General features: G+C 38.3%; 8 protein-coding genes across 9 annotated transcripts; 4 read left to right on the forward strand and 4 right to left on the reverse strand.

Annotated features, from left to right (window-relative positions):
• Window positions 1-246: 246 nt before the first annotated feature.
• On the forward strand, window positions 247-2,780 carry LOC106372289 (leucine aminopeptidase). The gene is made up of 4 exons (XM_013812469.3): window positions 247-1,352; window positions 1,434-1,667; window positions 1,743-2,069; window positions 2,369-2,780. Exons 1-4 carry the CDS (start codon window positions 363-365, stop codon window positions 2,660-2,662), a joined length of 1,845 nt encoding a protein of 614 aa, XP_013667923.2. The 5' UTR covers window positions 247-362; the 3' UTR covers window positions 2,663-2,780.
• LOC106372291 (50S ribosomal protein L10, chloroplastic) lies at window positions 2,712-3,475 on the reverse strand. The gene has a single exon (XM_013812470.3). It carries the CDS (start codon window positions 3,473-3,475, stop codon window positions 2,819-2,821), a length of 657 nt encoding a protein of 218 aa, XP_013667924.2. The 3' UTR covers window positions 2,712-2,818.
• Window positions 3,476-3,681: 206 nt separating this feature from the next.
• LOC125579056 (hydroxyproline O-arabinosyltransferase 3-like) lies at window positions 3,682-6,288 on the reverse strand. 2 transcript variants are annotated; one of them, XM_048742356.1, is made up of 9 exons: window positions 6,102-6,288; window positions 5,448-5,875; window positions 5,303-5,370; window positions 5,033-5,234; window positions 4,862-4,959; window positions 4,706-4,775; window positions 4,549-4,620; window positions 4,210-4,323; window positions 3,682-3,912 (listed from the first exon to the last, which is right to left on the reverse strand). In XM_048742356.1, exons 2-9 carry the CDS (start codon window positions 5,826-5,828, stop codon window positions 3,850-3,852), a joined length of 1,068 nt encoding a protein of 355 aa, XP_048598313.1. In that variant the 5' UTR covers window positions 5,829-5,875; window positions 6,102-6,288; the 3' UTR covers window positions 3,682-3,849. The 2 variants fall into 2 exon arrangements, with proteins under 2 accessions (XP_048598313.1, XP_048598314.1); XM_048742357.1 differs by having other exon boundaries at window positions 5,958-6,122.
• Window positions 6,289-6,450: 162 nt separating this feature from the next.
• LOC106372294 (ADP,ATP carrier protein 1, mitochondrial) lies at window positions 6,451-8,544 on the reverse strand. Its single transcript, XM_013812475.3, has 4 exons — window positions 8,388-8,544; window positions 7,538-7,998; window positions 7,093-7,461; window positions 6,451-6,998 (listed from the first exon to the last, which is right to left on the reverse strand). The coding sequence occupies exons 2-4, from the start codon at window positions 7,988-7,990 to the stop codon at window positions 6,702-6,704; spliced, it is 1,119 nt and encodes a 372-aa protein (XP_013667929.2). The 5' UTR covers window positions 7,991-7,998; window positions 8,388-8,544; the 3' UTR covers window positions 6,451-6,701.
• Window positions 8,545-13,669: 5,125 nt separating this feature from the next.
• On the reverse strand, window positions 13,670-14,889 carry LOC111201485. The gene is made up of 3 exons (XM_022693562.2): window positions 14,605-14,889; window positions 14,114-14,392; window positions 13,670-13,880 (listed from the first exon to the last, which is right to left on the reverse strand). The coding sequence occupies exons 1-3, from the start codon at window positions 14,736-14,738 to the stop codon at window positions 13,793-13,795; spliced, it is 501 nt and encodes a 166-aa protein (XP_022549283.1). The 5' UTR covers window positions 14,739-14,889; the 3' UTR covers window positions 13,670-13,792.
• A 250-nt stretch (window positions 14,890-15,139) lies between these two features.
• On the forward strand, window positions 15,140-16,871 carry LOC111201487 (ATP synthase subunit O, mitochondrial-like). The gene is made up of 6 exons (XM_022693564.2): window positions 15,140-15,369; window positions 15,552-15,599; window positions 15,836-16,079; window positions 16,163-16,275; window positions 16,369-16,455; window positions 16,549-16,871. The coding sequence occupies exons 1-6, from the start codon at window positions 15,256-15,258 to the stop codon at window positions 16,675-16,677; spliced, it is 735 nt and encodes a 244-aa protein (XP_022549285.1). The 5' UTR covers window positions 15,140-15,255; the 3' UTR covers window positions 16,678-16,871.
• A 301-nt stretch (window positions 16,872-17,172) lies between these two features.
• On the forward strand, window positions 17,173-18,553 carry LOC111201486 (cytochrome b-c1 complex subunit Rieske-2, mitochondrial). Its single transcript, XM_022693563.2, has 2 exons — window positions 17,173-17,447; window positions 17,726-18,553. Exons 1-2 carry the CDS (start codon window positions 17,273-17,275, stop codon window positions 18,367-18,369), a joined length of 819 nt encoding a protein of 272 aa, XP_022549284.1. The 5' UTR covers window positions 17,173-17,272; the 3' UTR covers window positions 18,370-18,553.
• Window positions 18,554-19,041: 488 nt separating this feature from the next.
• Window positions 19,042-21,591, forward strand: LOC111201488 (transaldolase-like). Its single transcript, XM_022693565.2, has 7 exons — window positions 19,042-19,396; window positions 19,714-19,885; window positions 19,990-20,039; window positions 20,180-20,480; window positions 20,572-20,760; window positions 20,845-21,027; window positions 21,116-21,591. The coding sequence occupies exons 1-7, from the start codon at window positions 19,044-19,046 to the stop codon at window positions 21,359-21,361; spliced, it is 1,494 nt and encodes a 497-aa protein (XP_022549286.2). The 5' UTR covers window positions 19,042-19,043; the 3' UTR covers window positions 21,362-21,591.
• Window positions 21,592-21,655: the final 64 nt, after the last annotated feature.

Raw genomic sequence — 21,655 nt, forward strand, 5'->3', positions numbered from 1 at the left:
ATGCTACTTTTAGTGATCATCAAACATATTATTATATGAACTTCTTTTTTTTAATCAAATTATTATATGAACTTCTAAAAATAACAAAATTTTACCAAAAGTGATTCCTAATGATATTAAAAAGGTTTCTTCAACACTCGCCAACTTTATGCTCCCCTATGATGCTCCATTAATCAAATTATTATTCCTAATATAATAACAAAAAAAATACTTGATTGGTTCTTAAAAAAATATTCGTTTCAACAGCAGCAAAAAGAGAAACATTTCTTAATTTTTATTTTCTCCCGCTTTACATACGTTCATCACTTCTCCACTTCTGAAAACCGAATCGTAAAAATCAAAAACTCATCAGCTTCAGAGCAATGGCACCCATTGATCCACACTCCTTCACCGACTCCTCCCACCCTCTCACCACTCACGTCTCCCTCTCCCTCTACCTCGACTTCAACGCCTCCACCATCCACGCCTCCGCTCTCCTCACCCTCTCCTCCCCCTTCTCCGGCAACCTCTCTCTCGATTCCCGCTCCATTTCAATCAAATCCATCATCGATCCCCAAACTCTCACCCCTCTCCCTCACTCCGTCTCCTCAAGCCCCGATCCGATCAAAGGCAGCGAAGTCGTCGTCGTCCTCGCCGGTCAATCCCAAATCCTCATCCTCTACTCCACTTCCCCTTCCGCCTCCGCTCTCCAATGGCTCTCCCCGCTCCAAACCTTCTCGAAAACTCATCCGTACGTCTACACTCAGTGCCAAGCGATCCACGCCAGATCCATCTTCCCTTGCCAGGACACTCCCGCCGCGAGGATCCGTTACGACGTCGTTATGAACGTCCCGAGCTCTCTCTCCGCCGTCATGTCCGCTCGCCACGTCCGTCGTCGCCTTCCCGTTCTCGAAGAGGCGAAACATCTCGACGTATTATCGTCGGTGGTGTGGTGTGGGGAGGATAGGGTTGTTGAGGAGTTCGTTATGGAGCAGCCGATCCCGCCGTATCTTTTCGCGTTTGCGGTTGGGGAGTTGGGGTTTAGGGAAGTGGGGCCCAGGACTAGGGTGTATGCTGAGTCAGCTGCTGGAGATGTTTTGGATGCTGCTGCGTTGGAGTTTGCGGGGACTGAGGAGATGATTAAGCAAGGGGAGAAGCTGTTCGGTGATTACGAGTGGGAGAGATTTGATTTGCTGGTGCTGCCTCCGAGTTTTCCTTATGGAGGGATGGAGAATCCGAGGATGGTGTTTCTGACGCCTACTGTGATCAAAGGGGACGCCACTGGTGCTCAAGTTGTAGCTCATGAGCTCGCTCATAGCTGGACTGGGAACTTGATTACTAACATTAATAACGAACACTTCTGGTTGAATGAGGTTGATTCTTGATTCAGTGCGCTCTACGTTCATGACTTGTTGATGAGAATTTTTTTCATTTTCTTGTGTTCATGGGAATAGGGATTTACAACGTACGCAGAGAGGAGGATTGTGGAGGTTGTTCAAGGAGCTGATATAGCTACTTTGAACATTGGCATTGGTTGGAGGGGTTTAAACGATGAGATGGAACGGTTCAAAGATAACTTGGAGTTCACTAAACTTAAGAACAAACAAGAAGGTGTTGATCCTGATGATGTTTATTCTCAGGTTCCGTATGAGAAAGGCTTTCAGTTTGTGTTGAGAATTGAACGCCAGGTTAGTTTGAGTAGAATCCACTTTTGGTGTTCTCTTATGTAACGGTCTAATATCTATTTACTGGAAATTGTATAGGTTGGAAGGACTGCTTTTGATGAATTTCTCAAGAAATACATTGCTACTTTCAAGTTCAAGTCGATAGATACAGATACATTCCTTGACTTCCTGAAAGCAAACATTCCTGGCATAGAGAAAGAGATCAACCTGCAACTGTGGACTGAGGGTGTTGGTATACCGGAAGATGCATATGAACCAGTCTCAGCTATTTACACGAAGATCATATCCCTCGCAGAAGAGTTTAAGCAAGGAAAGATGCCAAGTGAAGATGAGGTTGCTGAGTGGAAAGGACAGGAATGGGAGCTCTACTTGGAGAATCTTCCTAAGTCATGTGAACCTTCTCAGGTAGCCTTTTGCCTCTCTTACTCTTAAGATAATGGGAAGCTGTGCATTTGTTTATAAAAAGAGATTCAGCCAATGTGCATTATTATTAATAAGCTCACAACAGCCTAAGTAACAGTTGGTTAGCTCAATAGGTAGTCTTGGATTTGAATGTGTGTGGAAATAGTCTCTTACTCTCTTATCTTTGGAAGAGTTAATAGTTATCTTACTTAGAATTTTGTCTTGTAATCAACTAGGTAAGTTCAGGAGTCAGGTTCCAAACCTATAACTAACACCCAGTTTGCATATAATTGATGAATCAGGTAGTGGCTTTGGACAAGCGGTACAGACTAGCAGAATCAAAGGACTACGAAGTGAAGGTGTCGTTTCTAAAACTTGCAATCTCATCCAAGTGCAAAGAGTACCATGGAGAAGTGGAGAAAACTTTAAAATCGGTGGGAAGAATGCTGTACCTGCGTACACTCTTCACTGCTCTCGCACAAACAGGTGGAACCGAGGAGAAGCAACTGGCGAAACAAATCTTTGCAGAAGCTCGAGAAACATACCACCCTATAGCTCAGGGAGTGGTTGAGTCTATCCTCTCTAAGTACATCTAAAACAAGACCCATCTTTATGCATAGCAGCAACATTCAAATAAAAACTCAATGACTGTAATAATAATAACATTGCTGCTCGAGTCATTAACAAAAAATTGAATTGCTTTGCTTAGTTTCATTACATTCTCTGAGATTAGTACAGCTTTACTTAACTAGTTATGCAGCATTACTCTCATCTTCTAGCTTCTTGACATAAGCCTTGAGCACCATGATAACCTCTATCGCCGGTGCTTGTAACGTAGAGACGAGATTAATAGCCGGACTTTGCAGAGCTCCGAGCATCTTAGCGTAGACCTCAGCGCGAGTAGGCATGGTCTCAAGAGCTTTGAAGTTGTCGGGAGCGTAGAACTTACCTTCAAAGACAGCACCGGCAAAGTCATTGTCTTCGAGCTTGCGTTCCTTTTGGAAACTCCGGTAAGGTTTGATGGCGGAAGGGATTTCATCGGTCTGGACAAAGAGCCAAGCGTTCATGCCTTTCATACAAGGCTTGAGAGCTTCCCATTTGGTGCCTTCGATGGCTTTGAAGACCAAAGTGTTCTTGGCGACGACGAGCTTCGTCGTGTCGGGGAGAGTTCTCCTGAGGTCTTGGAACTGTTTGACGGTGAGTCCTTTGTAGTTGATGGCGGCGAGGAGGTGGCAGTTCTCGAGGTGGGACTTGACCGTCTCGACGGTTTCTTCCTTTTTGGAACGAGACACGGCGGATCTGATGGTCAGGTGACGAGGGTAGTTTGGGGATTTGGGAGTTAGGGTTAAGGTTCGGTTGTGGCAGAGAGGAGACAGGGAAGAAGAGAATGAGAGAAGAGCCACTTCCATTTTGTGCTCAGAGAGGATAGAAGAAGAGGAGGAGAACTGTGTCTGGGGTTGAGGAAGGAGATAGATAAGTTCATTTTTTTTTAATTTATTAATTCACGGATAAATAGAGGTGACTGACGGAACTATTAACTCCGTCTAATTGGACACATTGTCGTTTAGACTGGACCGTATGGTTATGACTTCACCATCTAACTAACACCTAACGATGTCTTGAACATTGTCTCAAAATCAAAACCAGATTGCATCATTTACTCTGAGTTCATCAATTAACTGAAAGAAAGTAGAAGAAAAAAAAATTAACTTTTCATATGACAAAAATAAGCCGTGTATGGATTCCTTGCTCTTTCTATGGTTTGTGTGCTTGTGGATGTGAGTTAGAGAGTGTCCCAATTTGGGATATTTGAAGTAGCTTCATTAACCATCTTCACAAGAGTCACCTGCATCACCACAAACGCACCAACACAACAAATGTATTTAGACAAGTCATTCTCACAAAAGTACCATGTCTGACTGAGAAACAGCATAGTGGAAACTATCTTAACCAGAGGCAGACTTGTGCATATAAAGTCTTGGAAGTTGACAAACTAAAGCAGACTTAGGATTAGTATTCCTGTATGAAGTTGCCATGTAGTCTCAACGGACATGATTCGAATAAGCTTTCTTATGAGCTATGGATGGACCTTACAGCAATATCTAGTTGTATCTAGATAAAGTTATATAAGTATATAACATACCACACTTTCTGGAACACCACGAGGCGGCATGGAAATGTTCCTTGGAGGAGGACCTCGCAGATGTGATCTCTTATCGAATAGCCACTCTCCTATTTTCCCATAAGTCAACTCACCCTGTATTTCAACAGTCAGTATGCTTACTTTAGAATCATATTATACACTGATAATAAGTAAACTAACATGGAGTTTTAATGGAGGATCACTGAAATATCATCACTTTAATGACCATATATAACAAGGTTGCAACAAAACTTGGTAGTTACAGGAGGGTCCAATAAGAAAACTTAGATGTATGTTCTCTAACTATAAAATTAAACAACCGTGTCAAAGAGAAATCACCTGCATGTTGTAGTCGCAACCATAAGTGTAATGGATGATAAACTTCCCCTTGGTAGACAGATCCCATGGAGGCTGAAAGATATAGTGAGAGCACTTAGGTATTCGGAGCAAAGATCTTTTAATCATCACAGCAATCAGCAAAAGGTCGATTCCTAACCTGGATCATGAAATCCTTATGAAGTATGTGCCGCACCCCATGCAGAGCAGACGCAACTGCATAGCCGTACCTTATCAAACACAAAATAGACGTGTGTCAGAAAACAATGATGAGGATTCAAAAGCTAAGGACCTAACATATGGTTCCAGTGCTAACATTTCTAGAACCCATCCAAATGCTTTATCAGTATCTGGATCGTTTTTCATTGTCAACGAGACATTCATCCATGTAGGAGCAATCTTTTCAAGTGATTCCTGCATAACAAAGTAAAATGCATTTCAACATCAAGTCTTTTTTAATGGCTAAGGTAATCTCACAAACTCTCACCTTGCTTATGATAACAGGAGAATTGCCAATGGGGTCAATATTTGAAACCGGGCCCATCTCCACAGGATAATATTTTCTAACAATGTTTTCGAACTTTTCAGGTGTAATATAGAAAAACGGAAAAGCAGCTGGGTGTCCTCCAACAGCCAAATTAGGAAGAGGGTTAACAAAAACATGATCAGGCTCTGCCATCAGCACATAGCTGCACAACAAGCATGAGATTTCAGCAAACAGTCAAAATATTTATCGCAAGGGAGAGACAGGACATACTCTTCGATGATTGTAGCTCTTTCAAGCCATTGCACAAACGCCCACGGTCTATTCAACACAACATACCCCTTAAAAGAGAGATTCAATTCATTAGACATGCCCATACCAAGTGAAGAGAGTAAAAAAAAGCAAAGTTCTTATCTACCTGGTCAAGACCTGGAGGAAGAGGGTCAACCACAAACGTTGGTATCTCATCCATCAAGTTATCGGTATTACCGGAATGCAAAATGCGAGTAAAGCCACCCATGTCTGAACCAGGGAGAGCTTTCTTCTGTTTATACCAATAGTACATAATACGACACTGCCACTTGTTGTAAGGAGCATCTGTAGCAGTTAAGGCGACATGAAACGGTGGTGCTGAAGAGGTTTGGGAGTTTCTTTGAGGCATTTTGACAATAGGATCTAGGAGTGGAGGAGTTCCATTTGAGTTAGATCTGTTGTGGAGTATGAGTGTGAGAAGGTTATATGTCACAACGAAGAAGCCGAAAGACAAGAGAAACAGAAGCAGAGACGATGCTTTTCCCATGACTTCACCACATTGAAGTTGTAGTGGACCCCCTTTCTCCTTATTTACTGCAAATACAATTTAAGGAATGATATGTGAATCGTTAGAAGACTAAGAAGCTAATACAAGTTTGCAAAATTGAGAACCTACACTTAAGATCCAGCCAGCTAAAAAAGAGTAAACAAGAGGCAATCGGTTGTTCCAAAAAAACGCATCGATTTGACTAACTCAGTTCCCAGATTCAAAGAGTTCTATCAAATTTGAAGTATGACATAAAGAAAATTTGAAGCTTACAGATTCGAAGGAGAGTGGAAGTCGCCGGAGAAGAGCAGAATAAGAGATCGGTAGAATAAATTTAAATGCGAAGCGGAGTTGACTAACGGCGCCATCTTTAACGATTTATTCTACACTCTCTCACTGACTACGCCGTTTGTCAAAATGGTGTTAGCAACGTGCCAATGAGAAGGAAAAAAAAAACCAATTTTAAGGAAGTGCAGTGTGTGTGAAGACACGTCTTTGAGGAAAAAACAACTCTTAACACATGAATCAACATCATAAATACAGCTTCTACTTTGGTTTGGTTTAATATTTGTCTACAGATTTAACAGACACAAATCCTCAAAATTATTTAAACCAGTTAAGCTTAATATAACAAAAATTGGTAATCATAAAATTGGTTCAAAGGAGTCGAACTCCCATACAAAAATTTATTCCATAAGAAAAAACTTATAGTCGAAACCATAAGCTTTCCCATGCTCATCTCTAGTTTTATGGTAAAAGATTTCATCAACATCTTGATCCTTTTTAAAAAAAAGTTTGAAACTGCAAATAAAAATCGAGAAAAAAAAATAAAGCCGAAGCTTTATGGTGGTGGCGACCTGGTGGCTAGCACACTTAGCCGGATCCAGATCCGTACTTCTTTCCGAGAAGAAGTAACTGGAGCTTGTCGTATCCAGAGAGCACACCAGCACCTGCAATGGCACGAAGGATGTTGGCACCAGCACCCTTGAAGAGTGACTTGGGTCCTTCCTTCTTGAGAATCTGCTGGAATGCATCCATCGAACTCTTGTACTTCACGGCTTCACCGGAGGTCATCATCATTCTTCTACGAACAGTATCAATGGGGTACGATGCAAGACCGGCACCGTTGGTGATGAGCCATCCAAGGGCAAAGGAAGCGAAGAAACTGTCCTGAAATTACCCAAACGAAACACAGACAACAACATAAGAAACAAAACATGCAAGGCAGGATTGGGTTTCTAAGATGGATATCAAATAAACAAACCTGGAGGTCAGCAGGAAGAAGAGGCTTCAAAGAGTCGTACAGACCAAAGTAGAGACCACGGTAGACAATGATACCAACACAGGAGATGTTGAATCCACGGTAGAGTCCAGCAATACCATCAGACTTGAGAGTCTTCTTGTAGACATCAACAAGACCATTGAACTGCCTTTCACCTCCCTTCTTGGCAGCCTTGGAGTCATTGGCGAGACGGGTACGTGCGTAGTCAAGAGAGTACACGAAGAGAAGGGAAGAGGCACCAGCTGCACCTCCAGATCCCAAGTTCCCAGCAAACCACTTCCAGTAACCATCCCTGTCCTTCTTGAAGTTGAAAAGCCTCTTGAAGTAATCTTTGAACGCAAAGTTCAACGCCTATAAAAACCAAAAGATACATCAGTAAACGAGTAACAGACACTTATTAGAAGCAAAGCCGTGAAACATAACAAACCTGAGTGGGGAAGTAACGGATAACATTAGCAGTGTTTCCCCTCCACAAAGAACCAAACCCCTCATCCTTAATGGTCCTGCCGAAACAGTCACCAATACCCTTGTAAGGCTCAGAGAGCCTGCCAGCCTTAAGCATCTCATCCTGGTTCTGAATCAAAAGCTTGACACGCTCAATAGGAGCAGCAGCGGTCTTAGACACAGCAGCGGAAACACCACCCATGAGGAAATCAATAGCAAAGCTAGAGAATCCTTTCTCACTTGGAGCTTGAACAAACACGGGAGAGGTAGTGGTAGTAGTAGCCACAATCCGCGAAGTGGCGGCGAGAGGGTACTGGAACGCAGCATTGGTGTAGTTTCCGTACGTTGCACGCCTCTGGAAAGAGGAAGTGTAACCGTGAATGTCATGAGAAACAACACCGGTACGCATGAGCTTGTTCTGAGTTTGTTCAACCATTTTGACCTCTGCATAAAAAAAATAAAATAAAAAATATTATGTCACTGCTAACGATGAACATACAATAAGCTATACAAATACGAGATCTAGTAACATATTAACTCCATCAAATTCACAAGGTCTACGCAACAGATCCATACATAAGCAACAGAGACGAGTCATTTCTAGATCTACGCAACCAGATCGAATAAACTTTATACAGATCTACTCTATTAACAACTCAAGCCATGGATCTAGATTCAAATTAATCGCAAAATACGCTGGGAAACCATCAGATCTGTATCATTTTACCTTTGTTGATAATATTGAATCAGATCGATTAAAGTTAAGATGAACGTAACGTGAGAAACAAGGAGATTTAAAGCGATTCAGAGATCTGAGAGGAAGCTAAACATACCGAGAGGAAGCGATGGCAAAGCGAAACTCAATGAGCGACGAGAGAATTGTCTTTGTGGTTGAAGAAGAGCTGCGATATTTTTGTTGCCTTTTTATTGGCTCGAGAGATAGGGCCGCAAGTAGTGAGAGGAATAATCTGGTGTGGCGCTCCTTAGCGTGGTCGGAAGCTGTATGTCCGTTAGATTGTCGACTTTAATGTTGATTGATTGTAGGCCGTTGATTATGGTTACTTAAGGAAATAAATAAATTTTATTTGGGAATGTGTGACTCCGTTACTGGCCCTAGATATTGCCAGCTCTTTTCCGCTGAAAACGTGGAATGTGATGCAAATTGCCGGATTCGTCAGTCAACTGTCTACACGGTGACGTCTAAGCATTTTGGAATATTTTATTTTTGATTTTTTCAAAAAGAGCTTACAATAATAAAAGAAATACAAGTTGTGTCCACCAACCGCTCTAATTTCAACTTTCTACAATATTTATTAGTTTAATATATTTTGTGAAAACTGAAAAAATATGTTGAAAGTATTTTTAGTTTTGTTGTTTTATTATTGGTTCAATAAAATTTCAATATCAGAAAATATAGATAGTGAATTCTAAGAAAATGTAAATTATTATCAATCATATATATATTTAACATAATGTAAGTAAAATTGGATTTTCATAAAACAATCAGTGAAATATAAATAGAATCATTAGATATGAGTTCTCGCTAAATAAATAAAAATTAGATATATAATAATTTTTTTGTAATTTATAATCAAATAAATCAATATTAAATACTACGAAGAGAAATAAATATTAAGCATATGTATGCATGATACAAACATTTAGTTCCGACTTTTCCCAAATTTGCAACGTACCTCGATGGTTTTCTTTCTTTATTTTTTAATTTGTAAGAAAATTACTAAAAGTAAATTTTTTACAACATGTGTTTTCCGGCATTGTTAATTGTTTGCAGGAAACTTACTTGATAGTACAAAATAAAACTCGAAAACAGTATGCTCTGCGCCAACTTATACGTATAACTTCAAACTTCGAAGTTCAAACACTTGACATTTATGGGAATTAAGGGTAAACCAATCAATAACAGTGTTTGGTTAAACCGTTGAGATTAAACCAAGTTTTAGATTGTTCTTTTTAGGGGGGCTAAAAAAATAAAAAAAATCTAAAATAGTTTAAAAAATATTTAGAATTTAAGAAAAAAAATTGGAAAATAAACTTTCGTAATTTATAATCGAATGAATCAAAATTACGAAGAGAAATGAATTATTAGATGCATGATAAACTTTCATAATTTATTTTTTTAATTTATTTATACATTTTATTCATTAAGGGTATAAACGATATTAACCAATCTAACTTTCAACGTGAGAGCTTCATTAATGCAAAAATTTATTTCGCAAATAATAGTAATTTATGTTTTTAACGTTTTACTAAAATACTTTTTCAGGTAATAATACAATATATATATAGAAATTATCCTTTAAAATTATATTTTTAGATTTTGGATAATTCAATATTCTATTTTTTATTATATAATTAATAATTTTATTTAATTAATATTTAGTTATAGAATTTATGTTTTTCACTTTTTTACTTAAAGACTTTTTCAGATAACAATACAATATATATATAAGTTATCTCTTTTTCAAATTATATTTTTAGATTTTGGATAATTCTTACTATTCTTAATAATAATTAATTATCTAATCAAAATCAATTAAAATTTCGTTTTTATTTTTTTAATTTATTTATATATTTTATTTATTAAAGTTATAAACGATATTAACCACTCTAGTTTTCAACGTGAGAACTTCATTGCAAAAATTTACTTTGTAAATAATAATATAGATATGTGTTAGTTATCTATAAAAATCATGTATTTATATTAATTATGAAAAATACGAAGATCATAGTGTAAAATATAAATAATTTTAAAGTTTCAAAGGTATTATACAGACCAGAGAATCTGATCAGAAAAGATCAGAAAACAAAGCAAAAACCTCGTCTCATCCCATTCTCCGTGAGTGATTGTAGTGAGAGAATGGAGAGGAGAGAAACCAAAAAGGTTTTTTTTTTTCATTTGGGTTTGATAGGTTTTACTTTTATCCTAGTGAGATATTTAAAATATAAATTGGACATCTTTGTAAATGCTATTTATTTATCAAAGATATTAAGTTTTGGTTTTCCATTAAAACAATATATAAATTCTAAACACAAGAAAGAATTAGGGTTTTGATTAACAAAATATTATCGGCAATGGACGAAGAACGGGAGAAGAAGAGGAGAAAGATCAAGAGAGAAACAAATGACGATGATCATCATAGATCACAACTAGACCATATTCCTGTTGATCTTACCTTGGAGATACTGTCAAGACTTCCTGTGAAATCGATTGTAAGATTTGGTTGTGTGTCAAAGCTATGGTCTTCTTTCATCACACTTCCATTTTTTATCAACTTGTTCGCGTCTCGGTCTTCGTTACGACAACCAAGTCTTCTACTCACCGTTGCACTAGAAAAGAAGAAGGCAATCAATTTCTCGTTTCCTCAAAACAAGAATCCTGACGGGTCATATTCTCCACTAGTTTTCAGCTGTCGATTTACAAACACTAATGATTGGGACTATCGACGTTGTTCAGACAGCGTCCATGGCTTGATTTTATGTCACGGATTTAAAATTTGGAACCCAAGCTTGAGACGGTTTTTTGTCTTACCACCACCTCCCAATGAACACATCTCGAGTTGGTGTTCGTCTTATTTAGGGTACGACATGTTGAAGGGTAAACACAAGGTATTATCTATACACCGATATTCACTACAGACTCAGGTCCTTACATTTGGAGCTCAAGAATCATGGAGAACAATAACTAAACCCCCTATGCACCCATACGACTCACGGGGACGATGCTTCAATGGAGTTGTGTATTATAGAGCTCATATTGATGATCAATCTATAATAATGAGCTTTGATGTCAAATCTGAAACCTTCAGTCCCATAAAATATCCTAAGGGTGTTTGTAGGTTGCGTTGTCACATGTTACCTTATGAGGGAAAGCTAGCCTTAGTTAAAAGGATTCATCCCGCTGGTGGTTTTGATCTCTATATTTTGAAAGATGAAGATGGACATGAATGGACGCATCAACGCCTTGTTTTTGAACCGAAGAGTGAATCGAGATATCGTATAAGTTTCATGGGTGTCACTAATGCTGGTGAGCTTATTTTTACAACACCTGTTTTTCTTGAATCATTTTATGTTCTATATTTCGATCCGAGGAGAAACATCAGTAGAGAAGCCTTGTTTGAAGGACTTGATGGTGAGATTAGACGCCACGGACTTGATAGCGGATCTATGGAAACACTCGATATCATCCCAGACCACATCGAAAGTCTCTTGTCTATGTAAAGCAGCGCCTTAGCTTCACTCGCTCAATGCTCTTCATGTGTTTTTTTATTCCCTTTCAGTGACAATTGACTTTTATGAAACTATATGATTAGCTTATGTGTTTATAATACTTTTTGTTATTGTTACAAAACCTTTCATTCGTCTCATGAGTCATGTTCCAATATGTTAATATAGAGGGTTCACAAGCGTTTGTTTTATAACTTACTACTAGAAGATCCGCGCATTGCGCGGGATGAACATTATATATAAAAATTATTTTATGTATTAAATATTTTTACATATTATGAAATAATAAATATATATTGAATAATTAAAAGTCAGTAACTATTAGATATATAATTAAATTGGTGTGAACATATAAATCAATTTTATTAATCCATTTTTTTTTATTTGATAGGATATGTAATTAAATTTAAATGATACTAACATACATAGTATATTTTTAATATTAATGTCTATTAAATGATGATTTCTACTCATATATTTTTTTAATCATTTGTATCTTTATAAAAAAAAATTACTGATAATAAAATTTTTATTGTGAGATTAATAGTTTTAGTAATTTATATTTTTAAAAAAATAAGTTGTCAATGTTCGTTCAAAACTTTTATCAAAAAAATTGTTCAAAGTAAATTTTGAAACTAAATTATTTATGTATTTTATATGGTTTATAGTTTAATTTAAAACGATATATATATATATATATATATATATATATTAAAATAATTAGTTAAATTAGACTTTTTACTTATATAATTTTGTAATCATTTGTATTTCTTCATAACAGAAATTTTAAACCATGGATCACAAAATTTGAATGTGAGGTTTTTAACAGTTTTAGTAATTTATAGTCGTTTTTAAAAATTCAAAATATAACATATTCAGAAAAATCTAAATTTTTATTATATGGTTATTGTGGTTGTTTAATTTATTTAATAGTCTTAAATTAAACAAATATGATAGAAGATAAACTAATTTTTTTTATCAAATCTTTATTATTCAAAATCATTAATTGCCATATATACTTTAGCCACATTAGGTAATTCCGTAAATTTTATTAAAGGAAATAATAAAGTACATTAATGATGAATTTATTGTTAGTTTAATAAAAAATTTAGTATATAATTAGATAGACCAACATATTTCTCTAATGATTCTAAGAATCAATCTAGTGATGACATGTGGCTACAAAAAGAAGTTGTAATGCTTCTCAAATAATATATAGGGGATTGAATAAAATATTCAAGTGATCTGGAGAAAAGAGTTTACATTTCACAAACCAAACCGAGTAATTTCTAAGCATCGTTTTCATATACGTAGATCTACGTATATGCACATTGACAATTAATGGTCTCTCCGATTGGGGATGTTCTGACTTAGAAAGAGACCTAAGTCAAATTGTGAAAAAGCAAAAAAAAAAAGAATGTAACTCTCTGTGTGTCTCGGCCTCTGCGAGTCTTTGGGATGATCGAACCCAGGTTTCTAGGGTCGTTGCACTGACTTCAGGATCAACTGTACCTTAATTAATCATTGAACATTGCTTACAAATTTTATTTATCATGTTTTACTGGTGTCAACTTGCCCTACATCTCTTCATGTGGGTCCACCCCTGTGCAGCAGCCGCAAGGCCCTCCACCACCTTAACCAGGAGGCCCTCCACCAAACACCAATCAGTAACGTCAGTAGACCACCGCAGTAAATAGTACAGATCTTGTTTGTAGACTTGGAAAAATTCTTACAAGGAGCTGGTTGTGAGATTATTCAACGCTGTGAAATTGGTTTTGATTCTGTTTAGCTGAACGAGTTATTTTAGTGATTTTCCATATCAAGATACTCTAGCTTGTAGTCGTTAACAAACTTCTTAAGAAAAACTAACTTTGTTTTCAGAGCTCTTTTTCTTTATTAAAAAATATGTTTTTATGCAAAAGTTAATTTACATCACACTCTGTATTACGGAACCAGTCGGAAAGAAACAAAACCATTCTAAGTTTGACGGAAACTATCCCTGATCAGGAGATCTTGCCTTGGAGGAGTCTAGTCGTTTTTTCACAAAAAGCCTGCTCATATCTTCTGTGGCAACATTGCTCCTGCAGATATACATAGTCCTAACGGTTATGCGATCATCAAATAAGTGTTTCAAACAAGATAATTCTTAAATACAATTCATGAAAGCATCTGGTGTTCTCTCCTAAGTAACTTTGAATGATTGTTAGCAACACTCATAGCCTTCTCCATAGTTATTAATAGTTTTTTTTTGTTTGTTAGATAAAATAAAGTGAAATGTTTGAGATGAAAGAAGCCATGTTTCATGGACTCTAACCTTCCTTTGAGCTGAGGAGGCACAAGCACGTTACCCAAAGTATCTGGGCTATTCTTGGAATGAGGCAGATTCCCCTTTGGTAGTTTGGAACGACGAGGAAGAGAAGAAGATTTCCCATTGAACTCTCGTTTCCGTAATGCACTCTCGGCCATTGCAGCTGCAACAACGGAGGCATGGTCATTTCCACTCACATGTGCGAGTCTCGGTGACTCCAGAAGAAGTAAAGCATCTGGTAGCTGAGGAAGCTCTTCACTTTTTCCCTTCTCCTTTAAAGATCTCCTAACGAAACACATAAACGGTCAACTACACTTAAACCAACTTTGACTGTAATATCAGAACTTGAATGAACATTCGTGTCTATTCTAAGACAAGAACAGCACTTGATATGTCTGTACGCAAATTAAGGCGCTTTAATTGCAAATAACAAGAACAAAGGCAACAGATTCGTAATCGGAAAAATCCAAAAATTGGGAAACCCTAAAGTCACCCACCGTGTAATTGAAGGAGCTGGAGAGGGTTTATGTTTCTGTTGCGGTTGTTGTGGGAGAGCTTCCTTGTGCTCCGCCGCAGCAGGTAAGACATCGTCGTCGGATGATGAAGAATCGTCGTAGTCTACCAGCGACATACCTTCTCCCACCTAAACCCAAAACGACGTCGCTTCACTTTCCGTGCTCTCTTTATCTAACAAGAGCTAAAAAGTATTAAAAGACCGTCCACTGTAGTATATATTATGCTACAAAAATCATACACTATAAATAAAACTATTAAATTGTTCTTGTTATCCTATGTGACAATATATCATGTTCTGCATAGATACTGATGCAATTAGGTAGGTAGAGATCGTTCAGAATTAATTAATGCTGAGATCGTTCAAAAGACTACTGTTACATGACTTCAAAGGCCCTACCCTGGTGACCTTTGCCGGTATGCACTTGCTGCTCTGCTTGTTCCAGTTATAAATATTTCTCATGGTTGTAGTAAGCCCAATAAAATAAGCGTGAGTAAGCCCACTGAAGCCCAATACACTAAGTCTCCTTTCCTCATCCGACCAGTTGCTGCTACTCTCGGACAGAACAGCTGATCGCCTTTTTTTTTTGTTTTATCATTACTAGGGTTCCAATCAGATATCTGCAACAACAAAAATGGCTTTCGCTGGTCGTATCAGATCCGGGATCTCCCTCTTCAAGACCATCGCCGTCTCAGATTCCGTCTCCTCTGCGAGATCTTTTCCCAGTGGACGGCCTCTTATCCCTGCGGTAACTCGTTTTCTTAAGAAAATCGAATCTCGACTCCAATTTACATTTTCTTTTTGTTCGAAATCGATTTGAATAATATCAGTCGATCCGTTGGGATTATCGTATTAACGCGTACATTGTTCGGCTTCCGGAGAATGTTATCAACTAATCTTTACTTATGACTTTTGTTTTTTGGGTGGCAGCTAAGAGATTATGCAACAGCTTCAGCTGAGAAAACTGGCAACGTTAAGGTACGTACACACACACTTGTACGTTGTCGATTTTTACTAGCTAAGGATGGTTGGATCTCTATATACATCAAAGTGTTTCATATATGTAAGAATCGCGAAATGGCTTGGATTGTTGTGGTTAAGCCATGAAATGAATCGATTGATAGGTGCATTATGCATTGATGTAGCACCTGGTAATGTATCTGGATTTATGCTTTGTTGTGGTTTTAATACATTAGTGTAATGTTGTTTTTCAGGTGCCTGTGGCTTTAGTTGGTGAGTCTGGCAACTTTGCTTCGTGGCTGTACATTGCAGCTGTGAAAATGAATTCCTTGGAAAAGATTGAGTCGGATCTTTCTGAGTTGGTTGAGGCTATGAAGACAAGTCCTATTTTCTCACAGTTTACTAAGGATCCCTCTGTTCCTAGAGAGACGAGACTGGCTGCTATTGTCGATGTTTGTGATAAAGCAAAGTTTGCAGAACCCACCAAGAACTTCCTCTGTATGTTAAATTTGAGTTTTTGGATGATTTTTGGTTAACCATGCTGTGTTTCTTGTGACTGATCCAAAGTTTTTTTTTAACAGCTTTGTTAGCGGAGAATGGGAAGCTGAAGAACCTAGACGTGATTGTGAAAAAATTCATGCAGCTAACAACAGCACATAGGGGAGACGTCAAAGTCTTGGTTACCACTGTCATGGTAAGCTTTAGTTTTAAAACTTTTATTATTATCTTTATAAAAAAACATAACCAAGAGTGTGTATTCGTACAATAAATGTTTTGTGACAAACAGCCGCTTCCCCCTTCTGAGGAGAAGGAACTTAAGGACACACTTCAGGAGATCATTGGAGAAGGGAAGAAAGTAACTGTGGAACAGAAGGTATTATATATGTAATGTTTGTGATTATTATTAAGCCTGAATGTTAAACATTGATGATGTCTAAATGTGGTGGTGATGTTCGTTTGTGGACAGATTGATCCGAGCATCTATGGAGGGCTAATAGTGGAGTTTCAACAAAAGGTGTTGGACATGTCAATCAGGACAAGAGCACAGCAGATGGAGAGGCTCCTCCGTGAACCTGTTGACCTCAGCAACCTCTGAAAATCCTGAGAGTTTTCCCTTAAGAAACGTGTTTGTGATGCTGCGACCAGTTGACAAAATAATTATATGTCCCTCCTGGGAAACAATATATTGTCGTTTATGAAAATTTGTCATTGCATTTGTTTTCAAATGTTGTTTGCTTCGAAATAAGCTTCTGGAGATTATTTTACATATGAGAAGTCAATTTGATCAAACATGAAGATGAGAGTGAGAGCCACGGCCATTTGTTTACAATAGCATATTTTACTGTTTTACCCTGAGTAAGTAATGGTATAAATTAAAAACTAAGGCTTCGAATGGTTAAAACCGCCAGGTCTCGCATCGCAGTTATTAGTAACAAAACTCTCTACATATACCATATATCTATACGGTTTTATAACGGTTAAAACCACACCACAGTTGAACCGCTTGGTCTGGAACCGCTTGTTCCGCACCGTTCAAACCACAGTCACCATTCAGAGCCTAAATCGGGTTTAAATACAAAAAAAATAGTAAAACAAAAACCAAATTGATCTCCAACAAGGAGTCATCTTTTTGTTAGCATCTGCCATTCATTCATCATCTCTAACCCTCGATTCGTCCCGTTGAAGCGAAGATGCTGCGAGTTGCAGGGAGGAGGCTTTTGTCTGTTCAGCAGAGATCTTCTACCGCGACCACCTTCGCCCTTTCCCGAGATCATACCATCGACTCCTCTCCCTCCGCCGCCCCCAGATCTGCTCCCTCTGCTGATCTTTCGTCTTTCAATTCTTACCACCGGAGCCTTACAAGAGGTTTGCCCAAATCTCCCTCTTCTCTCTCTGGATTGATTTTCAATTTTCATTTCAGGTGGTTGATTGAAAGTAACTTTTTATTAAAAAATCAAATTTTGTGTTTACCACGGGATTAATTGAGATTCCACAGTACTTTTATATTGTAATTTACGTTGATGGATTTTTTTTTTTTTGGTTTTTCGTCCGTGTGTTAATTATAATCTTTGTGTGGAGGATTTATACATGTTAATTATAATGTTGGTGATGATATATGTTAATGTTTCTCGGTTATCTTATAGGTTTGGCATCTCAAGTCCTTACCCAAGGGAATGAGGTAGGTTTTGGTTCGGAAGTTGCAGCCACGGTGGAGGCAGTCAAGACGCCTAACTCAAAGATTGTCTATGACGACCACAACCATGAGCGCTACCCACCTGGTGACCCTAGCAAGCGTGCCTTCGCCTATTTCGTCTTGTCTGGCGGGAGGTTTGTTTACGCCTCTGTTCTCCGTCTTCTTGTTCTGAAGCTTATTGTCAGCATGTCCGCAAGTAAAGACGTCCTTGCACTTGCATCCCTCGAGGTTGACCTCGGTAGCATCGAACCGGGAACTACTGTGACAGTGAAGTGGCGTGGAAAGCCTGTCTTCGTCAGGAGAAGAACGGAGGATGACATCAAGCTGGCTAATAGTGTGGATCTTGGAACTCTGAGGGACCCGCAAGAAGATGCTGTCAGGGTGAAGAATCCGGAGTGGTTAGTGGTGGTTGGAGTCTGCACTCACTTGGGATGCATCCCTTTGCCGAATGCTGGTGATTACGGTGGTTGGTTTTGTCCGTGTCATGGTTCGCATTACGATATCTCAGGAAGGATCAGGAAAGGTCCTGCACCGTATAACCTGGAAGTACCAACCTACAGCTTCTTGGAAGAGAACAAGTTACTCATTGGTTGATGACGAATAAAAGCACAGTTCAGCGTCAGTGAACTTCATCTGTTTTTCTTTTTCTATATTCTGGCAATTTAGTGCAAGATTTGTCTTGTTTTTTGCTGAATAATAAAAACTTGTCATATTTATTGGACGTGTACTCGAGCTCCGTTTTTTGGTGATGATAATGGTGGTGAAAATATTCTGTTCATAGTCTGTGTTTATTCCTTTTTAATAACTTCTGTTTTTCCTATTTATATGAGAGATAGGTTGGTATCTCAAAATTTCTAGGCTTTAGCATCACAAATTAGAAGCTGTATTTACCTACCACAATGAGGAGTTACAAAAAATGTGGAGACAAAAATGTATAGTTTTGAGTCTTTTTTGACCTTTTTATACATGAAATAAATTTGGAAAAAGTTTTTTCTTCTTATCACTGTTTAAAGAAAAAAAAGTTTGACCTTTTGAATGATTGGATCCGGACCGTAGCGCCCCTAGTTTAACCCTAAATCAGGTGTCCTGATGGCACAAACAAAAGCCAAAGTCCCGAGAGTCCCTCGTGACCCTTGCAAACTAACAACAGCCATTATGCAAATTACAAGACTAAAAGTAGCAACCTCTCATGCTTATCATAAGACACCATTACCTCTGTGGATTACTATTATTAATAATATATTCTATTACATGCCTTTGTGAAAAGTATGACATCATCAGGACGTGTAAATGGTCAACTATTTAGCATATATATCCATAGAATGAATGATATATTCGTCGTTTGCGTCCTCCACCTAACTCATTATCACTCACCAACCCCACACCATTTCTTCTTGTTTTTATCCTCCTCCGATCAAACCAAAGAAGAACATCACTTTCTAATGGCGTCCATTTCAAATCTCGCAAATCTTACACCCGCCACTTCCACCAACTCCAGATCTTCTTCTTCCTCCTCCGTGTTACCGAGATCCTTCCTCAACCTCCGCAGTTTGAACGCTAAGCTTTCCTCTTCTTCTCATCTCTCCCTTCGTCACCACCAAACTTCCAGACCTTCCCTCTTGTAAGTCTATCTATTTCTCTCTGTATGCTCTGTTTCGAATCTCAAGTTGGTTCCTTTCGTAGAATAGTTTAATCGGAACTAGAAAAGTTATCAACTTTGTAATAGTATGGATTCAGAAAAGCCTAGAGTCTATGTTCCTTTTCTCTGTATAGTCTCTTTCTTGGTCCATTTTGTAGACTAGTTTAATTGCAAAGTAGAAAGGAATTAACTTTTTTTGGTAAGATGGATTAAGACAAGCTAGACTATGTGTTGTCTGTGTAGAATCTTGTCTTTGTTGATGATTTTGTCCTGTTTTTCCTTTTGGTTTATATTTGCAGTGTGAGGTGTTCAGCCTCTGGTGGAAACGGAAGTGCTGCAAAGAGAACCACTCTTCACGATCTATACGAGAAGGAAGGCCAGAGTCCTTGGTATGATAATCTTTGCCGTCCCGTCACTGATCTTCTCCCCTTCATTGCTCGTGGTGTTCGTGGCGTTACTAGCAACCCTGCGGTAACTTTATATAACCATCTCTCTCTCTATGTGTTTTGGCTTTGCTTTACTATGTGGTTGTTCGTTTTGTCTTAAACTCTTTCACTGTTTAAAAACCTCTGCAGATCTTCCAGAAAGCCATATCCACTTCAAATGCTTATAATGATCAGTTCAGGTAACTCCTTTACTACAACATGTATGCATCTTATCTTATCAGGCTTTGTTTTGAGTTATCTTTTTGCTTCGTATGTTTCTTTAGAGTTCATTTCTGATTTGTTCTATCTTTGATTTTTTCTTGGTTGGGAACTTTATTAGGACACTTGTGGAATCAGGAAAGGACATTGAGAGTGCGTATTGGGAGCTTGTGGTGAAGGATATTCAGGATGCTTGCAAGCTCTTTGAGCCAATCTATGACCAGACAGAAGCTGAGGATGGCTACGTCTCCGTTGAAGTCTCACCTAGGCTTGCTGATGATACCAACGGCACTGTTGAAGCTGCTAAATATCTTCACAAGGTTGTGGACCGTCGTAACGTCTACATTAAGATCCCTGCTACTGCTCCATGCATTCCTTCCATCAGGGATGTCATTGCTTCTGGAATAAGTGTCAATGTCACGGTAAATGCATATTTTGATGGGCTTATTATCTAAATGTTTCTTTCTCATATTGGTCTTAACTGATATATCTTTTGTCTGTTTTGCTACACAGCTTATATTCTCAATAGCTAGATACGAGGCAGTGATCGATGCATATTTGGATGGGCTCGAGGCATCAGGACTTGATGACCTCTCTAGAGTTACCAGTGTTGCATCCTTCTTTGTGAGTCGAGTGGATACTCTTATGGACAAGATGCTTGAGAAGATTGGTACCCCAGAAGCCTTAGACCTCCGTGGCAAGGTAAAAGCTAGGTTCATGAGTGACAATCTTACACACAGTCACTTGTTATAGAGTATGACACAGGGAGAATGTGACTCTTTGCAGGCAGCTGTGGCTCAAGCTGCATTAGCATACAAGCTGTACCAGAAGAAGTTCTCAGGACCAAGATGGGAGGCTCTAGTGAAGAAAGGTGCCAAGAAGCAGAGGCTTCTCTGGGCATCGACTAGTGTTAAGAACCCAGCTTACTCTGACACCTTATATGTTGCTCCTCTCATTGGACCTGACACTGTAAGTCATCTTCTTTGTTTGACACTGTATGTCGTCATCTCCTAGGCTCTAGATTTTGTAAACAAGTGTTTCTTTATTGGGGGTTTAGGTGTCAACCATGCCGGATCAAGCCTTGGAAGCATTCATAGACCATGGAACCGTAAAGAGGACGATAGATGCGAATGTGTCAGAAGCGGAAGGGATATACAGTGCACTAGAGAAGCTGGGAATAGACTGGAACAAGGTGGGAGAACAGTTGGAAGAAGAAGGTGTTGACTCTTTCAAAAAGAGTTTTGAGAGTCTGCTTGGTACACTACAAGAGAAGGCCAACACTCTCAAATTAGCCAGCCATTGAATGAACACAAAAAAGAAGCTTGTCCTCACGGTTTGAGTTTCTGTCTTCATTTTGTTTACGGTGGTAATAAAATAAAAAGAACCTTTGTGCTTTTGTTCTATGGACACTTATGCTTTTCTAGAGATGTTATAATGGCTTTTGTTTCATGTTCACAATTTGGGTTCTTGTCTTGTTGTTCTTGTATGATGGATGTTTAATTTTCAAATACTAAAAAGCTACTTTCGATATAACTTATAGATTTACAATTAAATATGAACATAAACCAGTGTTAGCTTCTGTTGCTTGGCTTTGTTC

Source organism: Brassica napus, chromosome A10, assembly GCF_020379485.1.
Source record: "Brassica napus cultivar Da-Ae chromosome A10, Da-Ae, whole genome shotgun sequence".
Classification (NCBI taxonomy): Eukaryota; Viridiplantae; Streptophyta; class Magnoliopsida; order Brassicales; family Brassicaceae; genus Brassica; species Brassica napus.